The sequence below is a fragment of the Aquarana catesbeiana genome, linkage group LG04, assembly GCF_042186555.1.
Source record: "Aquarana catesbeiana isolate 2022-GZ linkage group LG04, ASM4218655v1, whole genome shotgun sequence".
Lineage (NCBI taxonomy): Eukaryota > Metazoa > Chordata > Amphibia > Anura > Ranidae > Aquarana > Aquarana catesbeiana.
The window spans coordinates 465,247,604-465,268,666 of NC_133327.1; the positions used below are offsets into that span (position 1 = coordinate 465,247,604).

The 21,063-nt window shown below is 42.5% G+C and overlaps 1 protein-coding gene across 1 annotated transcript in view; it reads right to left on the reverse strand.

The window, feature by feature from the left end:
* Positions 1-20,014, reverse strand: part of IRF2BP2 (interferon regulatory factor 2 binding protein 2) — a 71,864-nt gene extending 51,850 nt beyond the window's left edge. Inside the window, exon 1 of the mRNA XM_073627562.1 lies at positions 18,555-20,014. Coding sequence (XP_073483663.1) covers positions 18,555-19,392 — 838 coding nt within the window. The 5' untranslated portion in view covers positions 19,393-20,014. The remainder of the gene's footprint in view (positions 1-18,554) is intronic.
* Between the last annotated feature and the right edge of the window lie 1,049 nt (positions 20,015-21,063).

The following is a 21,063-nucleotide window of genomic DNA, read 5'->3' on the forward strand; positions in this document are numbered from 1 at the left end:
ATCAACTCCTTGCTTAATTTTTAACTAGTGAAAATCAATGTTGGATACAAAGGTTGAAGTAAATGTAAAATTCTGTTCAGTTTTAAAATGCACACAACCAGTCACACTGCTCTGATTTAGATCTTGGGTCAAAATCTTTGCTTCCGGCTTGCTAGCTGGCAGTGTATCAGCATTGGCCTGCTCAGAGAAGTCAACAGTAAATGATATATAAATGAATCTGGATAAAGTAAGGCCTCACGATTAATCGTCAAAAATCATTATCGCAATTTTTTCCCTGTTGTGATCTTGACAAGAGTGTTTCGCGATTCTGTCTATGCAAAGAATTCTGCTCTTCTGAAGCCACAGCTGTCAAAAGAAAGGAAGAGAAAAACAGAGCAGTCTGCCAAGAATCACAACATTCTTTACCAGTGGAACTTGAGTATAAACAATGTAACAATTTGTCAAAGGAATACACTTCGTGTGTAAATGAGGAAAGTTTAACCACTTAAACACTAAACCTTTTTCTAACATTGGTTGGTTTGAAGTTAAAATCTTTTTTTTGCTAGAAAATTACTTAGAACCCCCAAACATTATATATATTTTTTAGTAGAGACCCTAGAGAATAAAATGGCGGTTGTTGCAATATTTTATGTCACACTGTATTAGCGCAGCAGTTTTTCAATTGCATTTTTTTTTTGGAAAAAATTACTTTAATTAAAAAAAATAATAAAAAATAACTAACCAGTAAAGTTAGCCCAATTTTTAGCCCAAGTGCCGGTAAATGGCATTTCTCAGTTCACGCTGACGGGGGGGGGGGGGGGGGGGGGTCTGCGTTGATAATCAGCACAGTGATTATCAGCATAGCCCCCTCAGATGTGCCGCAACACCTTTTAAAATGTGCCCATAAGCTGTCAGTCAGTGCCCCATAAAAACACAGCTCACAGCGCCCAAAGTGCCAATCAGTGCCAGTTAGTGCCCATCTCAGTGCCCAGCAGTAAAACCTGTCCGTACCTCAACATCAGTGCCCATCACAGCTGCTTACTGGTGCCCAGTGCCTCCTATCAGTGCCAATTTATCAGTGCCCGTCAGTGAAGGAGAAAACAATTTATAACCAAAATGAAGAAAAACAATTTATTTTTTTTCCCCAAAAATGTTCTTTAGTTTGTTTAGCAAAAAATAAAAACTGCAGAGGTGATCAAATACCACCAAAAGAAAGCTCTATTTGTGGGAACAAAATGAGTAAAAGATTTTGTTTGGGTACAGTGTAGCATGACTGCGCAATTGTCATTCAAGGTGCGACAGAGCTGAAAGCTGAAAATTGTCCTGAGTGGAAGGGGCGAAAGTGCCTGGTATTGAAGTGGTTAAAAGATATATGGCACATGAAGTTCAATAAATGAGAAATGCACTTCTGTGCCAAAAATACACCTGCAAATTGCACATTAGGAGGGGCCTCCCAGGAAGAATTGTGGGGGAAAAAGATCCACAACTTATGTTAGATGCCAAAAAGTGTCCGTGTGCACAAAGCCTAAAAGTGATTTATACTTACCAGATCACTTCCGAAATTTCGAAAAGCTGAGCGCAAGTGTCAGCATGAATGAGGTTTGAAGGCTATTCTGAAATCAACAGGCAAGACATATTACAAACACTCTTGTAAGACGACACACACCGTTAAGGTCTGGGAAAGGCCCATAAATGAAATCAAATTCTTTATTTCAGGGTCCCGTCCCCCCCCCCATATAGAATTTGCATAGCTCAGGATCACTGTCCTGCTCCACTACAAAATTTGACCAATCAACAGCTGACTGTAGGGGACGTCAAGACCCCACCTTACTACCACCAAAACAGCTCACATGCCATTACATTTTCAACATCTTTGCCATTTGTCACAGATGACACTGGTGTTAAGGAGGGGTACTGTTTAAATGCCGGATTTGTACACTTAGTTTACGTTCACAGAGAGAAGTCGGACTGGGAGCATGAATGCTCCACATTTGTCATCAACAGCTCAGCAATTTCACAGAACAGATTGAGTGTTCTTGCAGAAAGCACTTTTTCCCATTATTGGGAAAAAAACAAAAAACACACCACACACATGACTTTAGCAGACAGGATCTGGGGCAGTTCTGCATGACAACCAACTAATCAGCTTCTAGCTTTTAAATTTTCAAAGCTTAACTGAACAAACTAAATAAAAATCTAGACAGAAGCTGACTGGTTACTGTTGCAGATTCTGACTGCTCCAGTTTTAAACAAATGTCACCTATTGTACAGTTTGAAAAAAATAGAGCTTAAAAAGGAGAAGTTTCATTTTATGCCTGCCAAAAAAAAAAAAAAAAAAAAAGTGCATTTTAAAGTCCTGCAGACAGTGTAAGCTGTCTGCCCTGTACATTGTACAGACAGGTAGTTTCACACCGACAGGAAGCATTCAGAGCCTGGTAGTTCATTGATCTAAAAGTATCAACACAATTTGCGGCTGTTGGCTTGTAGTTCTTTGTCACAGAACTCTGAAAGAATGACGCGCGGCCGTTTGGGGGGCAGACGTAATATCTGCTAAAAGATTCTCAGCCACTGTTACATCTGATATTTTTGTTAAATAAATGATCAAAAATGCAAATTTTCTACTGTTGAATAAAGAGCTAATGCTCACCCATTCAAATGTCAATAAAATAAAAAAAGGGGAGTAAAATTTCCTCTGAAGTTACCCATTTTTCAAATGACTATGTAGAGTCATTCAATGCAAACCCATGACATCATTTATAAGGTCTCAGCCTAGGTAAAATCACTTGATTGGAGCTCAAGGAATGGTTTTTAAAATAAAAAAAAAAAAAAAAAAAAAAAAAGGTAACTTCACTTTAAAATCTCAGGACGTTTTGTTGCAAAATAGCAAAAAACAATGGGGTACTGGTTTTTGGTCCTCCATTACTTTTCAAACAATTCATGGTCCCCTAGCGGGAACTGAATTTTTAAAAAGTGTTTGCTGCTGCCTTAGTTCTACTACAATGATCACTATAACTTCTTATGGCATAGGCCGGCTGGAGTGCAGGCACAACTCCTGATATGCATTGTAGTAGTAGTAGTAGTAGTAGTAGTAGTAGTAGTAGTAGAATATCCAACCACACAGAACCTTGATGGTCTACCCACCCACTAACCAAGCAGTAAAGGATTGTTGCAAACTCTATCCCTCTCACATAAAAACAGAGTACCCAAGATGCCTACATCCAGTGTCCATTTTACTCACCGGAAAGTTGCAGAACGATAGAAGCATAACAGGAGGACAAGGGTAGGAGAATTTGTAGGCAGTAAAGTGCTCCCCATTAGACCACCACACACACACGCATGCTAAAGGGTAGGGCACACTGGACAAAATTACAAAAGTGTATGTTCACCCTTAGGCTCCATTCACATCTAGGCAATTTGAATAGCAGGTGGAATTGCCGCAATTCTGCCCGCTACTCCAAATTTCGGGACGAGTTTGCGATGCCATTACTTCTTAATGGCACGCCAATCGCGTTGAGATTTTGCTGCGCCAGATCAAGCTGCAATCGTGGCAAATTGTGACGCGGCTGCCCAAAAGAAGCCCCTGCTCATTTTTGATCAACAGGCTTCGCGTGTTGAGAAGCTTGTCGCCAAGTAATGGCATCACATTTTGCGGCAATTCCTGCCCGCGATTCAAATCGCCTAGGTCTAATTGGAGCCTAAAATTACTGAGTTATGTATTCCTTTAGTAATGAACAATCTTGTACATTATGGTTCTTCCGCTGTGGCAACTACCTGGTGATCCTACTAGTTATTTTCCTATAACTGACCACCAAGCATGGAAGCATATCTGTGCTGGTGTGGTCAGTTTGCAACCCCGAGCCAGCTAATCAGAGCTACAGGATGGTAGAAACCTTAGTCACCTCAACCCTTCTCTTCTCTGCTACTGATCACCTCTATGACAAAATATCATCCCTGTCCTGCCCCAACTCAGACACTTCTGTCTACAACACTTCACGGTCATCCTCCCTAGACAAGCTCACGACCCCTACAGCCTTGGCAAACAGATGTCACTTGAAGTCTGAGAAAAACAGCTGCACTCTTGAGCGGCTGTGGCGTAAGACTAAGGCCCCATACAACTTTTGTTGTCAGATTTCCTTTAGATTTACCAAAACACATGTAGTGCAAAGGCCTGCTTGATTGCGTACAACTTGAAACTCTTAAGGTTTGACCTCATATTATATGGTTTTGGTAAATCTGAAGGAAAAAAAAAAAAAAAAAAAAAATCTACAGAAAATTGTATAGTGTGTATCCAGCTTTAAGTCTCAGAAAGATTTTAACCAATATAAATCTGCCCTCCAAAAATACAATTCCTGCCTCCTCTCTGCCAAGCAGACCTATTTTTATCACTCATTAAAAACGTATCCTGTACCCGTCAACTCTTCTCTACCTTCAACTCTCTACTTTGTCCTCCACCCACTAACTTACTGCCCAGGAGATCGCCAATCACTTCAAACATATGATTGATACAATTTGTGAGGAGATCTTCACTGTACAGATTCCTTCTCCACCTAACACCCCATGTCCACAGGTACAATCATTTATTCCTCCATTTAACCCATCCACTATAGACGAGACCTTACCACCTGCCCCTTGGACCCTCACAAATACTACTTTCACCCTCTGGCTCTATTCCTCAATCTCTCCCTCTGTTCAGGCCTCTTCCCAAACTCTCAAAAACACGCATCAGCCACTTCAATTCTTAAAAACCCCTCATTAGACCCCACTAATCTTTATGTACACCATCTCCTTGCTCCCCTTTTTTATCTAAACTCATTGAATGTCTGGTCTACAACCGACTGAGCGACCACCTCGCCAAGAATAACCTTCTTGGTCCTCTTCAGTCTGTATCCCACCCTCAACACTCCACAAAAACGACTCTCCTAAAACTCACAAACGATCTAACAGCTAAAGTCAATGGACACTATTCTGTACTCTACTCTTAGACCTCTCTGCTGCCTTTGACACAGTCAAAGACCCTCCTCCTCAAACTCCACGCCTTTGGTCTCCGCAACTGTACTCTTCACTGGTTCTCATCTTATTTATCCAACCGCACCTTCAGTGTCACTTACAACTCTTGTTCCTCCTCTCTCTTTCTGTCGGGGTCCCCCAAGGTTCTGTTCTTGGACTGGCCAACATTGTCTCCAGACCTAAAACCCTATTGAGCATCTGTGGGGCATCCTTAAATGGAAGGTGGATGAGCGCGCAAGGTCTACAACATCCACCAGCTCCATGATGTCATCATGGAGGAGTGGAAGAGGACTCCAGTGGCAACCTGTTAAGCTCTGATGAACTCCATTGCCTAAGAGGGTTAAGGCAGTGCTGGAAAATAATGGTGGCCACACAAAATATTGACACTTTGGGCCCAATTTGTACATTTTCACTTAGGGGTGTGCTCACCTTTGTGGCCAGCAGTTTAGACATTGATGGCTGTGTGTTGAGTTATTTGACAGCAAGTTTACAATGTTATACAAGCTGTACACACTACTTTACATTGTAGCAAACTGTCATTTATTCAGTGTTGTCAAATGAAAAGATAAAATATGTACAAAAACGTGGGGGATGTACTCACTTTTGTACGATACTGTAGGTATACATACATGCACACACACGTTGTAAAAGGATTGCGTTGGGCGTCACCATGAACTCCATAGTGAAAATTTGAGATTTGTCATTTATGGGTAAATCCAAGCAGCTACACTTGTAAAGTAATTTAAAAGGGTAAGTTCACCTTTGTACACTTTCTAAATTCCAGCCTCCCTATGCACCAATATAGCAGCATTCATGTACTTTTGCAAAAATATCAAAGCTTTTCATTAAATTTACAGTCACTTTTCTTGTCCAAATCCACGGTTCCAGAAATAAGGTCACGACACAGGAAGGAGTTGACCAACTGACCTCATTAGCACACACCCATTCCCAGGTGCACATTTTTTTAAATAAAATCCAATCAGTGATCACCCTTCTCACGAAATACACAGATTGTATAAAGATGGCAATGCACTGTGCAACTACATCAGAGGGAGTGGCTAGAAACACTCAGCTGTCAAGCCCCGTTCACAACTCTGCATAGCAGGAACTCTTATTCCCACATGCATAATATATATTTTTTTTTTTTTTTTTAGCAAGGGGGAGGCGTTGGAGCATTTTCTTCACTCATCACATGTAGGGAAGCCCATCCACCGGAACGGGCTGCCCTTCACGCAACAATCACCCCAAAGAAGCTTCAGAATTGTATTTTTTTTTTTTAAAGAGTTAAGCTTGGTGCGTTTACTGCGATTTTTGGTGCAGCGCTTTTCTGAAATGCAAGGAAAGGCACAGATGTGAATGGAGCCTCATTGTTCTTGTGTTACTGCACCAATTTCACTCTCAGGCCCCATTTACATCTAGCATAGTGGGAGCGCACATTTTGTGTGTTTTCTCCTGTGACACACGCATAGGGCAGCCTGTTGATTTCAATTTGCTGCACTACATGTGATTAATGGGACATTTTGTTGGGTTGTGTGTTTTTTTCCGGTGCATTTTGCAGCATTTGCCCTCGTTTTTTCACATGGCAAAAGGCATTTGCTTCTGTGTTTGATGTGCCTTTAATGGCACTGAAAGCGCAACTAGTAATTTTAGGTGCATAAACATGGCCATACACTATGCAATCTGATTGTGTATTTAGCGAGAAGGGTGATCACTGTTTGATTGCATTTCATTTTAAAAACGTGCACCTGGGAATGGGTGGGTGGATGATGTATGGTGTGTGCTAATGAGGTCAGCTGGTAAACTTCTTCCTGTGTTTTTTCTGATCAGGAAGAAATACATTAGTAATGGAAACATGGCTTAGGACAAGAAAGGTATGTGACTGTAGATTCAATGGAAAGCTTTGATATTTTTGCAAAAAAAGTACATGAAAGCTATATTGGTGCATAAGGGTGCAGGAATTTAGAAAAAAAAAAAAATAAAGTGTACAAAAGGTTTACTTACCCTTTAAAGCATTGCCACATACTTTAGGTACTGTGGTTTTCTAGCTTTTGCAGGCTCACACAGATTCAAAGCTTGACACCACATCTTTAGGCTTCATGTACACCGTGGCTGGCTGGTAAACAGACTTTAGAACTCTCCTCTGTTATCTTATCAGTACATGTACACAGGGTTGTTTCTAGGCAGTTGAATTTAGAAGCATTATTTGAATGAAAAAAAAAAAAGTTTCTAAACGCGGCAAGACATTTTTAGGCGTCAGTTTGTCAAGTTAAATCGTTCAGGAGAGGTTGTAAGGTTGTAAAACGTCCCATGTGCCTTATCCCCCCCCCCCCCCCCCCCCAAAAAAAATGGGCTTGTGCATGTATTAAAATTTGATTTTAATGCATTTTCTGCTAAAACATAGTTTTGATAAACTGCGGAAAAATATTGTGCAACATGCAAAACGTCCTAAATTTAACAGGGCCTAGGCTGTCAGAAAAAAAAAAAAAAAAAAGTTTTCAGGGTTAATTTTTAAGCCAAAAATGCAGATGAACTTGTGTGCAAAACAACAATTCTTCTAGTAGCAAACTGGTTATTCTGGTAATGCAACATCAATCTTGTGACATAACTAGACACTAAAACAGGCACATTGAGACATCTACCATGAGACTGCAGTTTGCTTCATAACTTCTTGCTCTACAAGCACTGGGGGTTATTTTTGAAAGGCAAATCCACTTTGCACTACAAGTGCACTGAAAGTGCAGTCGCTGTAGATTTGAGGGGAAGCTCTGCTGATTTTATCATCCAATCATGTGCAAGCTAAAACGCTGTTTCGGAAAACGCCTATAAACGAAACACGGTTTAGCATCTGAAACATCGGTGTCTAAACTCATTTTGCCACAAAAAAAAAAAAAAAAAAAAAAAAAAAAAAAAAAAAAAAAAAAAAAAGGCCTATAAAAACGCAACTGCCTAAAAACGACAGTAAAACGAACCTGTGTACATGTACACATAAGATAACATTGAATGAGTTCAGGGGCAGTTGAAAAGTGTCCAACTGCCTCTGAACGTCCGTTTAGCAGCAGCAGTGTACATGGGGCCTTAGAGCTACAGCGACTGAACTTTAAAATTCTCATGACTGCTTCCTAGGCATGCATGTGAAGTGTAACAATAGAGCCAAACACTTGAAAGTATCACAGTCAGTATTGCAAGTGACCCAGTTTTTCCCGGCCATATCACATTAAAGAGACCATAGGAAAAACTGTCCAGCACCAAGACTATTTAGATTTCAGCATGTTTTATTAAAGTTATTCAAAAACTTTAGTTTGCTTAAAAAAATTTTATTTAAAAAAGGCTGGTCATACATTATACGAGTTTCTTATTCAAGTACCTTTAGATTTACCTTCAACTATGTGGTGCAAGAGCCTGCCTGATTGCATACAAATTGAAAGTGTTTAGGTTTGACCTCATATTATATGGTTTTGGTAAGTCTAAAGGAAAATTGTACAATAATGTATGGCCAGCCTTAAAAACCACCGCAAAGCGCCTCTACAGAGGCGGTATTGCTGCGGTGTCCCATTAATTTCAACACACCGCTCCTTCACTGTTCCAAAGATGCTGCTAGCAGGACTTTTTTTTACCATCCTGCCAGCACACCCACTCCAGTGTGAAAGCCCTTGGGGCTTTCACATTGGAGACAAAGCAGCGGCATTTTCAGGTCGGTTTGCAGGCGCTATTGTTAGCACAATAGCGCCTGCAAACCGCCCCAGTGTGAAAGGGGCCCTAATTTTGAAGTCAAATTTCAATTCAATTAATTAAAGGTAAAAAAAAACGTAAGCCTTTATAACCACTTTAAACAGTCACATTACATAGGATTCATCAGGAAAGTGCCTTTACATGACAATTTTCCCATTCCTGCATGCACCCTACTACCCAGCTGGCTGAAAATGGGACTTGATGTGCACCTCTACGTAGACAGTTTTTTTTTTCCTGTAACACCTGTGTAGGGACAGGAGGAAGAGAGCATCCTCCACACCTTCTCCCTTTTGGCAGCAAAAAAAAAAAAAAAAAAAAAGCCTTGTGGACCACCCGCCTGTGTCCTACCAACCGATGTCAGCGGTTGCAAAGGACAGGTCGGGCAGCCCCACAGCTTTCTGATTTGCCGACAAGATTACACATAGAAGCAGGGAGGTGGAGAGAGCCAGGAGAAGGCGTGGGCGATTCTCTTCCTCCTGTCCCTACACAGGTGTTACAGGATCACTCTTTTAGATCAGATTATAGAGGGCTTGAGGACCTCTCAACAAAAATTGTGGGGGGAAAAAAAAAAAAAAAAAAAAAAGACTCAAATTATAATAGGACTGCACCACCTGAATCACTATACTTATTTGTGCAGCTGCAATCACTGAAAACAGCAGGCCAATATCTGTAAAAAAAATTAAGGGGGGGGGGGGGGGGGGAGGGGGAGAGAGAAAGAGGGAAGGAAAGGGGGGCAGCTGTAATTGGCATTTTGATTGTAACATGACAGATAGTGGAAAATTTCAAGGGGTATGACTATGAACACTTGGCACCCCCACTCATCTTGCAAATATGTTACGTTGGTGCCTGCTAAAATGCATGGTACCATAGTAACTTACTTTGGTGTGGCACAATTTAAGAAATCATGCCAGCATATTTTTTTGTGCCTTTAACAAGCATAGAGCAGCTCATTTAAAAATGCAGCATGTGGGAACATGCAAAAAAAGTGAGCGCATTTGGGTTCACCTCCTGGTAAACAGATCCTCAGAGTGGTCTGCCCCGGGATTGTGCGCAATTATATGGGGTGCCTTGACTGAAGGACAGTTGAAAAAACAATGGCCTAAACTATGAACATTGACCTTTTCTGGACTGTAATTTGAATATTTATGTTCCCTGTCAATTGTGCATTTGTAGACACATATTATTATTATTATTATTATTATATAGGATTTTTATAGCGCCAACAGTTTACGTAGCGCTTTACAACTTGAGGGTAGACAGTACAACTACAATACACTTTAATACAGTAGGAATCAGAGGGCCCTGCTCCTTAGAGCTTACAATCTAAGAGGGAAGGTCAAGAGATAACTGTGGGTGATGTGCTGATTGACAGGATAAATGTACAGTTAAGTGGGGGGCAGATAGGCTTCTCTGAAGAGATGAGTTTTCAGGGATCGTCTGAAAGAGGACAGATTGGGGTAGAGCATACTAGAGGATGGGAGAGGCTCTGGAGAAGTCCTGAAGGCGAGCATGGGATGAGGTGACAAGGGAGTTTGAGAGCAGGAGGTCTTGGGAGGAGCGAAAAGAACAATTAGGTTGGTATTTTGAGACTAGGTTAGTGATGAATTTTGAGACATTTATAAAGTTCTTACAAAAAGTCCAGCAACTGTCACTTCTAGCGTTTGCCAGATCTTAATACCAGCTGTCAGTGACAGCTAAGGACCCCACTGGTGATCAGGAACCAGAGTAGATCCTCCTAATGTGATCATGATGTCACCTCTAACATAGCAATGATTAGATTGCATGCAGGCTGGAAGCTCTAAGGCCCCATTCACACCTGAGCATAGTGTTTTCAAGCAGAAAGTCAAGCAATTTTTACCGCGTTTTTTGTCACGATTTTGTACAGGTCAAAAGGTCACCAATGTAAAAAGCAGAAAGACACCTGTAATCTGCCAAAAAAAAAAAAAAAAAAAAAGTTCCAGAACTTGTTTGAGCTTCTGGCTTCAAGCGTTTTGGAGTGGAGATGTGAACCATCTCCATAGAGAATAATTGATTTTTTTTCCTCTCCAGCCTTTTGTAGCTTTAGGCTTCAAGCTACAAAATGCTCAGGTGTGAATGGGGCCTAAGAACTTCTTTTGGGCGACAGGCGCCCCGCGATTTTGTTTGCGCGATTGTTGCCCAACAAAAGGGTTCCATTGGAAGTGACGGGGATCGCACGGGCATCCCGTGATTCCGCCTACGATTTGTAATGCCAAGATATGAACAGAGCCTAAAGGGTGGTGAGCCGATCTTCAGCATGGAACAGGAGATTAAGGAAAGCTGCAGGATAAGAACGGAAAGGGGACAAACTTTGAGTTACTGCATGATGTTTTATATAAAGCTAATGTGCACTAGTTTTATATTTAATAGTAAAAAGCTGTGAAGTTATTTTAAGCCATGTGCAATTTCTCTCTGCTTTCTGTTTATATGCTAAACAGAGCAGCCAATATAAGGAGCCTGCCACCTGGGATCTTGCTTTGCTGGAAATTATTCTACTAAATTGGATCAACTCCTATTTTGGAAAAAGTGCTTTTGTCTTGAATGAGGCAGATGAGAGGGTGAGTGAAATTCCCCTAATGCTGGTGGTTGTGTGCCAGGTATGTAAAGTTATAGGACCAGTTCACAAACTAGTAAATCACACAGAAACATGCAATGCCATTTTATTTGAATGGGCTCAAATCACACTTCACTGCACCAAAAGTAGTGTATGCACTACTTTTGGAGACGCACTGCAACTGCATAACATGGTACTTCTGTATCATGCAATTTGATGCATGCAAACGCAGTTTGCAACCTACATTTGGGGTGTCTGCTAACATTGACATCCACTGCATATCTCCAATGCAGTGCATTTTGAATGCAGCGTGGGAAATACGCACAAAAGCAAGATTTCCGCACTGCATTCTGGTATGAACAGGGGCCTTATGATGAAGGCATTATAGACACTACGAAAATCTTTCACAATCTTGAAGAGACACGTTTTACATTGTTGGGACATTGTTTTAATTTTATATTTTAATAGTGGGAAATGCATGAGCACTGTGTCATTAGTTTATATTTTTGTAGGCTGGAGGGTATATTGACAAATATGAAATCCATCAGGTTCATGCCTTCAGGCAGTACTATCCATTTTAGATTGTAACTGATGTTTTTTTTTTGTGTATAAAATTAATCAGACTTATTGTTATGTTAAAAATGACATGCCGACAATGCAAAAAGAGTCTGCATTCCAACTATTCGCCCCCTGGCAAATACTGCCCTAAACGTTCATATCTCAAAGTGCACCGTCCTGTCACAGAAGATGCCAGCCTCTCAAGATTTGGCAAGCTGCCTGCAGCATAGCTGGCCTGGGCAACTGTGCACTCCTCCCACAACTAATCAGAACCCCTTGCACCGTGACTACATGCAGAGTATGCAGTGTGATTTCAATCCATTTCTAAGTTCATACAGGCATGGTTAACCATACACATGCACGAGGGCCATGTTCTGCCTGCACAGCATACACAGGTGTTCCATGCATCTGAATGCAGGCAGTCCCATGTAAACTGGGATACAGCTGCTGCTCCCAATTTGACATCCATGTGCGCGTGGTCCCCGAATGTAGACAGCGTGCATTTGGGAAACTGCACACAAATGTCAAAATTGTGACATGTCCCAATTGACATGACTAGGAATGCCTGTACATGGATTCCTGGAACATCAATGCATCCTGTGCCAAAATGTGTTAGCTTGGGATAGAGTTGTTAGGTGTAAACTATTTATTGCCATCTGTGTCCCAGTTAGGACTGGTGACACCAAAACTGAAAGCAAAGAAAAAGCCCAAAACTTGAGCTGTCAAACAGGAACAGAACAGTATTACACCAATGGGGACCCCTGCCCTGCGTTTCTACAGGACAAGGAAAAAAAAAAAAAAAAAAAAAAAGGCAAAAGTGAAAGTAGCAATAATTCCTTCACCAAGCAAGCTATACACCCTGCAGCATTAGTCATCACTAAAAATGATTAATGACTAGGTCTGAAGGCACCACCCACATACCTCGGTATTTTTAAACCAAAAGAGAAGCACTACAGTTTATTAAAGCGATTGTAATTTTTTTTTTTTTTTAAATAAACATATGATAGCTCGTTTTGCACAGTGGCCCCGAACATCCTCTCATGGTTTGTATCCCAATCATGACACTACCTGCCTGGATTTTGCATGTTCTCCCTGTGCCTGCGTGGGTTTCCTCCGGGTACTCCAGTTTCCTCCCACACTCCAAGACATGCTGGTAGGTTAATTGGCTTCTGTCCAAAAAAAAAAAAATTGGTCCTAGTATATGAATGCGAGTTGGGGATTGGGGGCTCCTTGAGGGTAGGGACCGATGTGAGTGTGCAATGTATGTGTGGAGTGCTGCGTAAATTGATGGCTCTATATGGGTATCTTAAATAAATAGGGATAATTGTAGACCCACACTCACTCAGGTTGAACTGGATGGACTGGTGTCTTTATTCAACCTTACTAACCATGTAACTAAGAGCCGAGAACCCCATGCAGAGGAAGAGCACGTCTCCGCCAGGTGAAATTCCAGGGCTCAGGTAAGTAAAATGGCGGGGCTAGTCACTGCCAGGTGTTTTTTCACCTTAATGCACAGGATGCATTAAAAGGTGAACAAAAACATGAGGGTTTACTACCCCCTTTAAGTCAGGCATGTCAAACTAGCATTTTAGGGCTTCATGCGATCAAAAAATTTTAGATTTCATTTAATTAAATTTAAGAATGAGACCTTTAAGCTGCTTTAAGGGCAATTATTGTTATTACCAAATTTTTATTTTTTTTTTTTATATTTAGTGCATGAATCCTTGTTACACTGTGGAGATAGACCGCTTATGTTCCAAGCACTCGTTCTTGGGCGCATACTGCCCTAAAACACAAGTACTGCTAGGTGCACTGCCCATGAGCTGTCAGACTCGCAGAGTCTGAAAAAAACTCAATTTAAAAAAAGCACAGCAGTTTGAAATCCCCAGGTAATTAAACAATTACCCCGTGCATTGGGGCTGCAACCTCACAGCAAAGGTTAGTAGCTTGTTTTGTCTAGGGGAAGAGAAAAACAGTTAACTTACCTGATCCTCCGTTTCCCTGTCAGATAGCACTCCCGTAGTTGACAGCCCCTTGGTGTCATGTTCAATGCAGTGTTATGGACCCTGCTTTGGTCTTGATGATTTTGGGACTATAGACTGGAGAGTGGGGGAGAAGAAGCTGTGGGAAACTACTATCTGCAGGGTAGTATAGAGGATTGGGTAAGCAGTTTTTTTGCAAGGATCTCCTAGACCAAAACAAGCAATTAACACTTGCAATGCAGGCAGCTCCATGGCAAGGGATAATTTAGTTGCCCAGAGTTGGGCTTCAAATAAGATAAGGAAGCACTTTGTCAATTACATTAAAATTCCCCTTGCTAGTAAAATGGCTACATCGTGTAGTACAGTTGTACACTCACAGCAGACACTACCCTGGCAGACCTGTCAACACTACTTTTGACAGATAATAATGCTATTTAGCAATTTACTCCCCCCCCCCCCCCCTTTCATTCCATTAAAAAAGGCAGTTTTCTGCAATCCTAATCTATATTGGTTTTAATACTTTAGCAGCTACCAAGATAGTTATAGAAGAGGATTACCCTAAAATTACAGAACGTTACCCCAACATTTCATATTCCTGATGTGTGTCTGTTGTACCATGTACTTGTGTTAAAAAGTATCCTGTTCTCATTGCATTGCTTCATTTGTGTGAAATACCTGGGGATCCTGCCAGTCGTCCTGCTTTCCTTTTTTTAAATAAGTACGCTAGGAATGGCAGCACATCCTTCCCAGCGTGTTCAGTTTTTTTTGGCTGTGCCTGGAGAACAGCCTATCTGTCCTCCATTGATCAGGCGTGTGCCGATAGCCCTGCCGCACAGCCAGCCATTCACTGAGAGATCATTGTACTGCTATTTCTTCACCCCCCGTTCCCCAATCCCCTTATACAGAGATTATATACCGTATTTATCGGCGTATAACACTAACTTTTTTCCCCTTAAAATCAGGGGAAAATCGTGGGTGCGCGTTATACGCCAATCCCCAGCCGAATGTGAGCCTCTCGGCCGTACTCGGCAGCTTTTGGCCGCTCTCGCAGTCCCGCGTGAGCCGCCGAAATATACAGGACATCCGCCTCTGTATCTTGGCGGCGCCATTCTTAAATGGCAAGGTACTGATAGTACAGACTGTCTGCAAATGCACAGGGGCAAGGCTGCAACGATGGGCATTTAAATGTAAGTTTTTTTTCCTTAAACTTCCCTACTAAACTTGGGGTGCGTGTTATACGCCGATAAATACGGTATTTCACATACGCAATTGTTTTGCCTTTCAGTTCTACTACTCAAACTGACAGCGGGTGTGAAATAAATGGGGTGTGGGAATTGGAGAGGTGTAACATGTTCCCAAAAGGTGAACTTTACTTTAAAACTGTTATGAACCCCCACTGTTGGCTTAAAAATATGCAAGCAAACCTACTTGCTCACTGTAAATGAAGGGTCTTCAATTATCTAAGTTTGTTTGGACTAAGCTGTCCCAAACAATTTCTGTTACTAAACCGTGTGGTCACTTGTGTGTGCTGTAATGGACCAAAGAAAGTAGCATTAGCTACAGTGCGGTGTTATGGCAGCAGTACAAGCAGCTTCCGATCTGCAATTGTACTTCCATTACAGCATACAGTGGTCAAAAGGTTTAGTAAAGGAACCATTTAAAACTAAGTGAAGTCTACAATTCTACTTTAAAAAGTAAACCCAAATATGTAATATATGGCAGCTTACTAGTCCCTGGTGTAGTGGCTGCATCCCCCCCATGTTTCTTTTTCTTTATTTTCTCCTGCCAAAAACACTTCCTTTTCCTGGGTGACTACCTCACTCATCTGTACCTATGGAGGGAGCAATAGTTGTCACCCCAGTCTGTTCTACTGATATGGACCAAGGCATATAATTTTCCCTATCACATAGGGGGCAAGGCAACTGGTAGTCAACTGAAAATAGCTAGGAAGGCAGATATCTATGCAGCTCACAGAAAGTGATACTGCATTTCTGACAAGAACATTTTATGCATATCCACTTTTACAAAGTCTGTACAATCTACATTTATTTTCAACTATACAGTGCAAGGGCCTGCCTGATTGGACACAAACAAAGTTTTGTTCAGATTGGACCTCATACGGTTTTTGTTAAATCTAAAGGAAAATTGTACAATAAGATTGTATAATGTATGGCCAGCTTTAGGGTCACCATACAATTAACCCATTAAATGCATATCCAACCTGTGCAGGCCCTTACATTACATAGTCGTTGGTATACCAGAAGATTAAATTGTGTATGGTCAGTTTCAATCTGATTGTACAAACTTCTTTAGAGAGAAATTTATTTATATATATATATATATATATATATATATATATATATATATATACACATAAAAAAAAAAAAAAAAAAAAAAAAAAAGGGTATTTTAGATTGGTGTATCAGATGGTGAAGATCACCCCAAGTCAATGGATTGTGGGAGAAAAAAAAAAAAAAAAAAAGGGGGGGGTTTGTATTGGGCTCTACAGGTTTGATCAATTGCGTTTTTTGCACCCTTGTAAATCACTTATGATTGATCTAGATCAGTGATCTCCAAATTGCAGCCAGCCCTTGGGGCATGATTCCTCCCACTGCCGGGAACAGTGGGGCATAGTTCACCCACAGTGATGGGCTTTTGTCTGGCACCCACAATGATGCACTGTTTACTCACATTGGTGCCAGGAAATTTTCTTCTCAGACTGGCTACAGTGCAGCCCCCCTAAAGTTTAACCGCTTGCCGACCAGCGCAAGACGATGTACGTCGGCACAATGAAACGGCTGCGCAAATGGGTATACCTGTACATCCCCTTTAAATCGCTGGCTAGTGGGCGTGTGAGCTTGCCCGCAGACTCGATGTCTACTGGTGGCTCGCGATCGTGACACGGAAAGATGCCTATGTAAACAAGGCATTTCCCTGTTCTGCCTAGCAACATGACAGGGATCTACTGCTCCCTGTCAGCGGGAGCAGTGATCTCATGTTCTATTGAGCCCATCCCCCCTTCAGTTAGAACACAGTGAGGGAACACAATTAACCCCTTTATTGCCCCTTGTGTTTAACCCCTTCCCTGCCATTTACAAAGTAATCAGTGCATTTTTTCATAGCACTGATTGCTGTATAAATGTAAATGATCCCAAAACAGTGTCAAAAAAGTGCCTGATGTGTCCACCGCAATGTCACAGTCACTGAAAAAAAAAAAAAAAAAAAAAAAAAAACCACACACACACACACACACACACACACACACAAACACCCCACCACACGCAGATCGTCGCCATTACTAATAAAAGAAAAATAAATAAAAATGCCATAAATCTATCCCCCATCTTGTAGACGCTATAAATTTTGCGCAAACCAATCAATATACGCTTATTGCGATTTTTTTTTTTAACCAAAAATATGTAGAATACATATCGGCCTAAACTGAGGAAGAAATTTGTTTTTTTATATTTTTGGGGGATATAGCAAAAAAAAAAAAATTGCTTTTTTCAAAATTTACGCTTTTTTGTTTATAGCGCAAAATATAAAAAACGCAGACATGTTCAAATACCACCAAAAGAAGGCTCTATTTTGTGAGAAAAGGGAAAAAAAATCAATTTTGTTTGGGTGCAACGTCACATGACTGCGCAATTGTCAGTTAAAGCGACTTAGTGCCAAATCGCAAAAAAAGTGCTCTGGTCAGGAAGTGGGTAAATCCTTCCGGGGCTGGAGTGGTTTAAGGACAGTAAACTAACTTGCTAATTGTACACACACCCCAATCAGCTCATTCCCCAGTTATTACTTCTTGCATCGCTTAAGCCAGCCATACGCGGTTTGAATTTCGTAAGAATTGTATTTCAAAAATCGTATCAAAGAATTTTCGTACGAATTTCGCACCATTAGTGGGCTGCAACAACGGCCGATTTTCATGTGGCAATTAAATTTGAGGAATCGGACATGTTGCAAATTTTTTGAAAAACATACGATTTTCTAATCAATGATGGGAGAATCGTGCGAGAAACGTAAAGAAAGGAAAATTTACGAAGAGAAAAAGAAAATTCCCGCCCATTAAAATTCTTTTCTGTAGCAACAAGAACTTTCTGATTTTGTATGGCCTGCTTTAGAGTGTAAGCTCTAAGTAGCAATGTCCTCCGATTTCTAGTGTATTGCATTTGTACTGTCTAACTTCAAGTTGTAAAGCATGGTGTAAACCATTGGCGCTATATAAATCCTGAATATTATAATAAACTGGCCCTTTGTTTAGAAAGTTTGGAGACCCCTGATCAAGGTATACGAGCACTGGAAAAAAAATGTGATCTACCTGGAGAGTTAGACCTTTCCAAAAAGCAATCATTTTGGGTTGACGGAAACCATCACCATCTGTCACTCACTGCATGGTCCTGACAGTTTTGTGTCACTCCACTGATGTTTGATAAGATTTGGTCAAACACGTGCATGACGATCATAAAAAGGAGCCTGCTTGGTTCTGGAAGCCCAATGAGTTATGAAATAACACGTTGCACAGTACCTCCACGCTGCACACGGAAACACGTAGGACGTTCATACACGGGGCTCCGTTTCATCCCACCCACTTCACAGTAGACCAAGGCTGTTTCTAGAAAGAGGGTTGCGCCCTCAACCCCCCCCCCCCCATCCCCTCTGCTATGTGTACCCAGCCAATAAGAGATTAGCCTGTTGATTTACAATGATGGTGGAAAAACAATCCGTACCGGATTTGGATGCGGGGTTGCCGGCCTCGAAGCCCATAGCCCTCCCGGTGGCCGGGTCCTTCTTGAATTTGGTGTCGAAGGACGAGTGGTTGTGCTGCATGGCCATCAGCGTGTCCCTCACCGTCTTGTGCTTGCTGATCCATTCGTCCGGCCTCACCTTGTGGTTGTCTCCCAGCTCGGAATAACTATCCGCCCGGTGCTTGTCCTTGGAATCGTGCTCGGTGCTGGACACCGATCCGGATCTCTTAGTCCCTAGATCCCCAGAGGTGATCCCCATTGGAGGAGCCCGGCCCCCCATCGGAGAGCCATTCATTAGGGCGCCCAGGGAAGCGGGCACCGCACTAGTCCTGCGAGGGTTAGGGCTCTGGCGGTTCAGCTCCGGCGGCTCCTCCGGCTTGGGGAAGCCATTGGGAAGAAGAATGCCATTGACCGGCCTGCCGACGCTATAATCCGAGGCAAGGCGGGGCGGCGGCCTGTCTCCCACCAGCGGGTAGCGATCCATGCATTGCTGAGGGGGAGGCTGCTGAGAGGCCCTAGAGACACCTTCCGGGTGTCCAATCTGCGCCATCTCCTTCGCACCGAGCTGAGGCTTCACTGAGGAGGAGGAGGATGAGGACGAGCTGGGGGGCCCCGGGGACCTCCCCTCCTGGAAGCCATGAGCCCGCTTCAGGTGCCGGGCCGTCTCAATGACGAACTCGATGCGATCCGCTCCCTCGTAGTTCACACATCCCCGACACACAGGCTCGGTGAAGTCCCAGATCATCGCCCATGGCATGCGGGGCAGGTCACACAGGTAACACGACTGTCTCCGGGAGGCGGCTATGGTGGCGGATGACATAGCAGTATAGAGCCAAGCACACTGAGCCGAGAACGAGGCTGGGAGGACGGAGAACACACACTCAGCCGCGCCAGTGCCCTCCGCCTAGGCTGCTTGTCGGTCCGGCTTCAGTCATGTACACTACGCCCTGGAACCCGGGAGAGGGAGGAGCAGGAATTCTCTATGAAGGGCTTCTCTCGCTTTCCTCAGCTGCACAGCTCTCGGGAGAGAGAGGAGGGGGAGGAGTGGAAAAAAAAGGGGGAAGGGATGCGCCTTTTCTATTGGCTGCGGCTCCAGTCACCAGAGGAGCCCCCCTCACTAGACTGCTGCCAAAAAGCTCACAACAACTCCAAGTTTAACCCCTTCCCACGCCCAGCAACAAATCCTCCAAAGTCTTGCATCGCGGTAAAACGGGTTCATTAACCAAGGAACGGCGGCTCACGTTTCTCTTTTTTTTTTTTTTTTTTTTTTTTTTTTCCCGCCTCTCTGACAAGCCTTGCTGGCAAAGCCGATGACGTCACGACCGAGCCAACCGTTGTGATTCCAGTTCTCTATTTACTTGATTCTTCGACAGTCTCCGTCCAGTCACCACCGCCTCCCTTCTGCGCAGGCGTAGTAACTGTCATTGCGTTTACACGCCCACGTTTCCTCGCTCGTTCTCCACCCCCTCCTCCTCATTCTTTGAACTGCTGCCAAGACAACAAACAAGAGCTGCTGCTGCAGAAGAATCACTGACTCAGACAGTTACTATGCCTTGCTGTAAGGGTTGGGGGGAGGAAAGATTATGTGCGTGTGATGCAAACAGAGGCCTACACACGATTAAAGAGAAACTCCTGCTATGGAGAGGGAGGCCTGAATCACCAGGGAAGAGGGAACGCTGATAGATAACCTTATTGTTGTCTCATGTATTACAAGTCAGGTTATTCAATCTTCACAGGCAACGGTGATGTAAATGTTAGGCTGGTCATACATTGTACATTTACCTTCAACTATGTAGTGCAAGGTCCTGCCTGATTGCATACATGTTTAGGTCTGACCTCATATATGGTTTTGGTAAATCTAAAGGAAAATTGTAAAATGTATGGCCACTTTCACCCTCTTCCTGCCCAGGACAACTGGGTTTTTTATTTTTTGCACTACAAATAAAAAAAAAAAAAAAACTATTTTTTTTTTTTCTTCATTTATGTTATAAACCTTCACTGATAAGCCTGCACTGATTAGGAGGCACTAATAGGCATCACTGATGGGCACAGATTGGCAACCCTGGTGGGCTCTAGTGGGCATTCTCAATAGGTCTGCACTAATAATCAATGCGCTGATTATCAGTGCAACCCCCCCACCAGGAGAGCCGCCAATTGGCTCTCCTCTACTCGTAACTCGTACCTTGTCAGCACGAGTAGAGGAAAAGCTGATAAAAAGGGCTTCCTGGTTACCATGTAATTAGCTATGATTGGACACAGCTTGAGGCCCAGTCAGGATAATACAACCACTTTAAGGCTGTCATTCTGCTATATAGCGGGTGGGAAGTGGTTGTAAACCTCAGACATGAAATAGGAACAAAGCATATCCCTCTATAGTGTGTACTTGTCACAATTAAGAGCACTAAGTGTCATTCTTTCTGCTTCATTCCTCTGATATCAGCATGAAACACTTCTAACAAGTTTTCTTGACACTAAGAAAAAAGGTGACGGG